Source organism: Haliotis rubra, unplaced genomic scaffold, assembly GCF_003918875.1.
Source record: "Haliotis rubra isolate DU_JTF1 unplaced genomic scaffold, ASM391887v1 Scf1950, whole genome shotgun sequence".
In the NCBI taxonomy this organism is placed as follows: Eukaryota; Metazoa; Mollusca; class Gastropoda; order Lepetellida; family Haliotidae; genus Haliotis; species Haliotis rubra.
Window position 1 is genome coordinate 63066 of NW_025765948.1, and position 8434 is coordinate 71499.

Consider the following 8434-nt stretch of genomic DNA (forward strand, 5'->3'; position numbering starts at 1 on the left):
CTCTCAGCTTTCTACGAGTCAAGCAAGGTCTAATACCATTGTGACAGAGGTATAAGCATTATGACGTCATAACTGTAACCATTATGACGTCATACGTCTAGCGGTATTACACTAGTTTATAGCTAAAATACATGGAATTATCATGAAACGGCCTTCCCATTATCAGAGATTTGCGGGCCGCTGCAAATGATATTGGACCGCTCAACCTTAACGACGGGCCACTATCAGTTCTGTTGTCAAGTGACGCCATAGTGGGTGCGTGGGCTTACGGTTCATTCAACATTAATTGGCTTTCGACTGGCAGATATTCTGGGTCAAACAAGTCAAAGCAACCCGAATTCCCGTTTTAAATAGCGGTAATATTGGCTTTCTTGCTGGTGCTAACCTTAACAATTGCACTATTAAGGCTGTTGATGGACCAAAACCAAACACTGACATAGTCTGACATGTTGCAGGCTATGGTCTTGTCAAAGGCCAAGGTCGAATATCGTCACTTTCTGTTGTGACGTCACTTGAATTGTTCGATGACGTAATTGCATTCGGTCAGTCAACCCCGTCAGAAGTTGGTTTTGAGTAAACTTACAGTCAATTCCTTCTTTGTTTCCTTTTTCTTTTCAAAACAAATTCCATGTATGTTAGTAATAATAACGGTAATGTTATTTTTGAGGGCATTATCATTTGCAGAAGCCCTCGTTTTTTCAATTGTCCCTCCTTCGTCGGGCAGTTAATGGAAGACCTCAGGCAAACGATAATGCCCTCAAAAATAACACTACCCTTATAGTAATATTGCCGTAAAAATATTACACTGCAGTATCTTCCACGGGCGAGGCATAAAGGGACACACCTCAGCCACATGTAGTAATCTCTGGTAGGTTTTTGGATTAATCACTTCTCATACCTTCAAAAGCAACAACATTCTGCGACATTAATTTCACTATTCCCTAAAATATAATGGGCATTGCACAAAGCAATTAAAACGCCACCATGTGCTTGTTCGCTTCTGTAATTGCAAAGAAACGCAATGAATGTTTCCTGAATTTGATTTTTTTTATCATTATTTCATGAAAAAAACAACAAAACAAAAACAATGGCTATTCTCTGTCATCATGCTGGGCTCTGTAGCTGTCATTGTCTTCACCGACCACTGCTCGGTAGCAACGCACCAGGGTGTTGCCAACGATGTCCCACACTGACTGCTGATGGGCTAGTTCAGACCTGTCGACACGCATTGCAGAGGCAGCGTGACGTCGCTCAATATCTAGCATCGACATCGACGACGATTGGGCACCTTGACAATAAAAACCAAAAACACTTGTTGCCATAAAGAATCCGCAGGTTCCAATAAGTTCCATTTTAAGCGCTAATAAAATCCCACAATGAAAGAAAACGGAGACAAAACCCATTTGTTGATATTCCTGTCCGGAGTTGAACATCGAATAGAGTTATAATATTTGCAATTGGGGCTTGAGGACTAGTCATGGCTAAGCTTTACGCTTTACCATGACCGCGTTATAACGAAATACGTTCTACTATGGTACTTGTTGTTGCCTTGCCTTGCACTCGGCATTAAGGGGTTAAAACAAATACTGGTCGACATAGGGAATACAAACCGGCAGAAGCCCTGACTAGCACAAACAACACCCCTGCAGCACACAATTGCAAGTAACACACAACGCTATAATTAAATGAAATAAAGCGACGTTATGAACTACACGTCACGTTTCTTCTATGACGTTGCGTAATACATTCGGCGACGGCGGGCAGCAAGCCTATGATTGAAGCAGATTTGGGTTTATTTCCTCAATTTAACGACTTAGGTAATAAACAGAATATTATATTCGTTTCCATATCATACTTTTGTTTACGACACTCGTGCCTAAATATCGGTATATCCCTCGCTTTCGCTTGGGAAATACCAACATTTAGGCACTCGTGTCGTAAACATAGTATGACAAGGCCACTCACATAATATCCTCTATTTATCAATCTGCAGTTGTGTTTTATGTATTTGCGACCTGTGGGGGTTGCGGGTACACTTATAAGGTACTTAGCAGCCCGTACTTGTCGTTTATAGCGACTAAACGGATTGAGTCATAAGGGTCTGAGACTTGGGCAAATGTTTTGTTTTGTTTGTTATTTGTTGTTTAACGCCAAACTGAGCAATATTCAAGCTATAATGAAGCGAACTATAACTGGACAAGACAATCCTGTGATCAACAGCATGAGCATCGTTCTACGCAATTGGGATACGATGACATGTGTCATCCAGGTGAGCCGGACTGACCACCGATCCTGTCAGTCGCCTTTTACGACAAGCATCACTGTACCTAAGATGATGCTGGTAACGCACGTTGCACTTGGCATGAAGCTATATACTAGATATTAAAATTAAAAGTGCTTATTCTTCAACAAAGACATTAATAAGCAAATTCAGTGCATTCAATGTATTCACACCATCAAAGTTTATCAGTGTGCTAAATAATGCTGATTGTGTACAAGTTGAAGGCTGCTTATTCGAGGGGAATAATCGCCAAGCGATCTTATCCGCCGCCATGTTGAGATCCTGGTAAGGTGCGTCACCAGCATCACCTTACCTTAGGTACAGTGAAGCATGGGTTTCTGAAGACTACCCGGATCTTCACGGGTAACTTGGGCGAATGCATGCCATCGTATCCTTATTGCGTTGATCAAGTTTCAAGTTTATTATTCTAGGTCAAATTCTCGGACCGCCTACTGGGGTATTATATAACACCAAAAGCAGTTTGCGAAAATTAAATGTATAACGTATTAATCATTCGTGATGTATTCAAGCGACAGGTTATATACTATAGATCACAGACACGCTTAAAGTCAACTGACTGGCACGCTGAATATAAGTTAAGAAAGTGTGCGCCAATTCTCCCAAGCGCTATATGTCAGATTGTTGTGTATATAATTATTACCTGCTGACATATTGAGGGATACACGTGGGTTATACACTTACCCCCGAGTGATATCTTGATGTCGGACGTTTTCGCCACGCCCCCTTTCCTTTTAGGTGACGTCACCATCTCAGCGCCCCCTACAATGGAGGAGTACTCTCCCGAGATGGGCACCTTGTCGGGAACATAAGGCACGTACCCGGTTCCCTCCACCCCAGGCATCAACGACGGGTCTGCAACACAGCAACGTGTCATCAGCACAACAGCAACAACAACAGCAACAACGCAATAACTACAATAGTCAAATACAAAGTAATTAAAAAACATACTTTGTCTAACTAACATTATGGGCGTTAAAATACGTCGTACCAAGAAATATTCTCAAGCATGCATGAAATATAATATCTTAGAATATGCTTCTGACGTTTGGGATAATTGTCTTATAGACATCATTCATTACCATCATTTAAAGTTAAATTACCCGGAACAATTCCTAATTATTTCCTATTTGGTGAAAGGAAGATTAATATTCTACACACTAAGTTAAGACATCCGTGTAGTTCTTTAAATGCTGATCTTTTTCGTGTCAATGTATCTGAAAGTAAAGCTTGCCTTTGTGGTGCTCTGGTGGAAGATGCCAGTCATTTCTTTTTTAAAATGTCCAAAGTATGTCAGTTGCCGGTTTGATTTGATACAAAGCTTTGAAATCCTAAAAGTTGGCTTAGATATTAACACCACTCTGTACGTCAGCCTTAGTCTGTCACAAGCTATAAATGAAAATAGTTTTAGTTAAGTCATAAATTCATTGTACGTAGTAAGCGTTTCAATTAATGTGTAATATGTCTTGCCTCTGTTCATTGTCCATCACGTGTATAATTTCCATGTAATTTTCGGGATCGGGCTTAAGTAGGTTGAATAACTTGTGCCCAATCCCTTTCAATACTGAATAATATGTTCAAACAAGCTATCATTTTGGCATTTGTACATAATGTGAGGTGACACCGTTTCGTCTAGTTTTGTCGTGATTTGATTTTAGTGTGTCTGTTTCCGTGGATTAATGACGTGTGTGCGTGGTTATAATCCAATAATCCAAGGAACGTTGCCCTCCCTTCCTTTCAATATCCTCACTCCTCCGAGGGGTCAACTGCAGCATTTGGGTCCTTCATTGACTACCTCACCGGGGTGGTGGGGTAGCCTAGTGGTTAAAGCGTTGACTCGTCACGCCGAAGACCCGGGTTCGATTCCCCACATCGGTAAAATGTGTTAAGCCCATTTCTGGTGTCCCCCGCCGTGATATTGCTGGAATATTGCTAAAAGCGGCGTAAAACTAAACTCAGTCAGTCAGCCTTCATTGACTACCTCATTCAAATTTTAATCATTGAACTTGTCGTGTGTTTCAAATACTTCTGCCGGTCCATCAACACCTAGATCAATTCCTTTCTAGCTTCTTAATCATTTTGCTGATATATTTTGCAACGCCATAAACATGCTGTATCGCGCCATTGCAACGCCTACACCCTCAAATTCCTCCGAGAGTGAAAACAGATCCAAGACTGTGAGTGAGTGAGTATGGTTTTAAGCCACACTTTTAGCAATGTTCCAGCATTATTAGCAATATTCCATCACGGCGGGGGGCACCAAAAAATGGTATTCACACATTGTACCCATGCGTGACGAGTGAACGCTGTTACCGCTAGGCTACCCCATCGCCCTTCCGAGACTTGGATCTGTCCCTGATCATTAATGTTAATGTATGGCACTTACGACTATCTTAGCGCTAAGAGAACTTCGAAAATCTAGGCCCTGGGTGCCGTTCCACTAACCGATCTTAGCCCTACGCCAATCTTAAACCCCTCAAATCCAAATCTTAGCGTGACGTCACGATCGGCATACCGTTCCACTAACCAATCTTACCCAAGTCAATCGTAAAGTTAAGATTCAAAGTCTAAGTTGCTCATGACCAACTTAGAATAGCTAAAATCAATCGTAGAGAAACCAAAATGGTGGCTTTCCTATTCTATGTGAAAAATAAGAGCGAGCATTTCACCGTGAGCGTCCCCTAAAATCCCCCATGAAATGAATTTGTATATTTCTGTCATGTAAACAAACACTGCACTGAAGCCTTACAAATGTCAGGCCAGTCTGACCACTGTTGTCATGGGAACACAACCGAGCGAGTCGGTGTAACACATTTGTACAACAATATTGCAACGTCATGGCAAGCCGCGTGTTATTCAAGACCACTGACAGACTCTAGATACGTTATAGAGGATGCCTCGTCACGCCTTGTTTGTTCTGATTGACAAGGTTCAGGCATATAATAAAAGCTCTGACACAATTGACATTTTTAAGCCCAGACTTAAAACCTGTTCTCAGTATATTACTTATAATCTCGGCTGTAAATACTCTCGTGTAAATTATCTGTACATAGCGCTTTGAGCATGCCCCAGGATGTGGAATAGGCGCACTATAAATATGCATTTATTATTATTATATTATGCCTGATACCCAGCGTTCACACACACTTGCACCTGAAACCAAGGTGCTCACTACCCCTAATATTTTGCTCTAGGTTTTTTTCTCCACGTTTACACTTGGTTGGAAAAATACCCATGAAGGCCTGGATTAGAATATTGAACTTCAATAACCAATGCTTGTCGTAAGTGGCCACTAACGGGATCGGGTGGTTGACACATGTCATCGGTTCCCAACTGCGCAGATCGATCCTCATGCTGTTGATCACTGGATTGTCTGGTCCAGACTCGATTATTTATAGCTAAGATACATAGCGTTCACTAACATGAACGCTCATGTTAGTGAACGCTATGCATCTTAATTAGCTAGATTATTTACAGACCGCCGCGATATAGCTTGACTATTGCTGAGTGCGGCGTAAATCTAAACTCACTCACTCACTCACTCAGTTGGTTCGTAAACTACTTCCAAAATTTGCTATACTATGCAAAGGGAAATAACTCGTGCCTCGCATGCCTCTATCTCTCTCGCACGAAAGAGTCTCGATCTTAGCTAGGATCGGATCGTAAGATCGGGACCGGCTACGATCGGCCTAAAATCGGCTAGTGGAACGGGTGTAACTTTTAGCTAAGACGATTGTAAATTTGGCGTAACTTGTTAAGATTGATCTTAGTTGAGATCGGTTAGTGGAACGGGACCCTGATCTTTAAAAATCGGTAATAGGACATGGACCCGTTGCATGCTGCGACAAAGCTCCCATCTTCGACAGAGACTTACCAAGTCTTACTGCTAAGATAGCCTCGAAGAACAAGATACATATATCCATTGACACACACACCTTCCCACCTCAAGTGAGGTGAGTGAGTCGGGTTCTACGCCACCTTCAGTAATATTTCAACTTAATCACTGCACGGGACAACAGAGATGTGCTTCACACATTGTACCCACGTTGTAATCAAACCCCGGGTCTTTACCTGTATAAGGCATCCTGTTTCTAGATAAACAAAGGTATATAAATCGGGTTTTTCGCTTTGGAATTTGAAGCAATCACACAGTGTACATTTGCAACACATGTTATATTTCGGATTACATTTTCTGAGTAAAGTACAGATTTTAGCTTCGATTGATGAATAATATGTCTCAATAGTATTATGACCATTCATTACGTCCATTGTTAATCTGTTTCTGATGGGAGCGGGCGGCAATAAGTTACATAACTTGTGCTCAATCCATTTCAACATTGAATAAAATATGTTCAAACAAACAAACAAACCCGCATTCTGAGAGTCGGACACGTCTCACCAACATACAAAGTCAGACACGTCTCACCAACATACAAAGTCAGACACGTCCCACCAATATACAAAGTCAGACACGTCTCACCAACATACAAAGTCAGACACGTCTCACCAACATACAAAGTCAGACACGTCTCACCAACTTACAAAGTCAGACACGTCTCACCAACATACTAAGTCAGACACGTCTCACCAACATACAAAGTCAGAAACGTCTCACCAATATACAAAGTCAGCCGTCTAACCACTTTCCCACCACGGCTTCTACAAAATGGAAGTCGGACAACAGGTAGTCTTGACCACAGACTTTGGGTACCCCAGAGCCCCCCCTCTGATAAGTGTAAGTTGGTAAATGGTGTATTCACATTGTACTTTTGTTTGATGAGCTGATATACCCTATGCAGCACATTTTCGCGTCTTCAGTACACCGAGAATAACGTCAAATAAGTGATTAATTGCGAAAGAACATAAACTTCTCTGACATGGGGCCAGCAAAATATAGGAGCACGAACGAGAGAAGTGAAAAAGTCCGCAAAATAAGAAATCTTTGAATTTCCAGATCTATTAAACTGTGAACACAGTAAGACATTCACTGCATTGTAGGCACGACTAGGGCAAATTGTATGGTCTCGCGTGAAATGCAAGCTACAGACCCGTGCCAGTTATATTCAGACACTTGACGTAATTTCCATAGACTTACATGTTAAGTTAGTGTAGCTTAAATAATTTTCATGAATTTAATTTTCGTAAGATCCAAGTCAAATTTGGCACATTTGTGAGGAATAATCTTACCTACAGTCACACAATTTCTGTTTTATCTTCCGTTGCTTATTTATGGAATGGAAATAATTTTATCGACGTATGTACAGTGCCGTGAACTCCTTTAGCATGGCGGCCTATGTGCATTGTGGAAACATACATAAGTTGATAAATGTGATGTCATTAGTTAAATAGTGGGGGACCAATAGTGGTCGTAACATTGAGCTGAATTTATGTGCGCAGAGCAGAGATGATTTCACATTTGCCTGTCACATTTTACAAAGATACATCCTAAATTCCCTTCATGAAAATTATGTATGCTACACTGAAATAATATGTAACTCTATGGAAATTACCTCAACTGGCACGAGTCTGTATATCAATGGTAACTAATAGTGATACTTACCATGAAGTTATTTCCACTCTAAACTTCAGTTAACGGGGATTGAAAAGTGACGTCATAATAAACGACACCACGTCATAAACAGACATTGTGACGTCATTGTAAGGCACCGTAAAGGGCGTTGCTATTCGCTCCGGTGCTCTCAGCTGGGTCCCGCTTCCCCGTGCGCGCCGTCAACTTGCGCCAATGCAAGTTCTCAGTAAACTGACGCCATTTCTCATATCGCGATACAAGATCCGGTACATGCCAAAGAGATGGTAACTCAATGGCTTCGAATTAACAGACATCCACAATATAACTTTTCATTATTTAATATTTCATAGACGTACGCGCTGCGTTTTTGTGAAAACTTTACTGAGGATCTTCCTGAACCATTTTATGTCGTTTTGTAAGACAATGCCAGAAAGAAAACTGAAATTGGATCGGAAATGACTTTTCCACACTTATTATCTTCGTATATTTAGTATGATATCCTGGGTCTAGATTTTCGAAGCCCTCTTAGCTTAAGATAGTCGTAACGTCATGGGTAGTCGCATCTGACTCCAGATAAGGGCCGTATCGACGTAAGTACGGATGGA

The 8434-nt window shown here is 41.3% G+C and overlaps 1 protein-coding gene across 1 annotated transcript; it reads right to left on the reverse strand.

Annotated features, from left to right (window-relative positions):
* Positions 1 to 1024: 1024 nt before the first annotated feature.
* Positions 1025 to 7962, reverse strand: LOC124274881. Its single transcript, XM_046710252.1, has 3 exons — positions 7860 to 7962; positions 2984 to 3154; positions 1025 to 1288 (listed from the first exon to the last, which is right to left on the reverse strand). The coding sequence occupies exons 2-3, from the start codon at positions 3141 to 3143 to the stop codon at positions 1092 to 1094; spliced, it is 357 nt and encodes a 118-aa protein (XP_046566208.1). The 5' UTR covers positions 3144 to 3154; positions 7860 to 7962; the 3' UTR covers positions 1025 to 1091.
* Between the last annotated feature and the right edge of the window lie 472 nt (positions 7963 to 8434).

Coding starts and splice junctions, on each gene's coding strand:
- LOC124274881 (XM_046710252.1), bottom strand. CDS start 3,143: ATGCCTGGGGTGGAGGGAACCGGGTACGTGCCTTATGTTCCCGACAAG. Junction 1,289..2,983: donor CATCAAGATATCACTCGGGG/GTAAGTGTATAA, acceptor TTTATTGTCAAG/GTGCCCAATCGTCGTCGATG.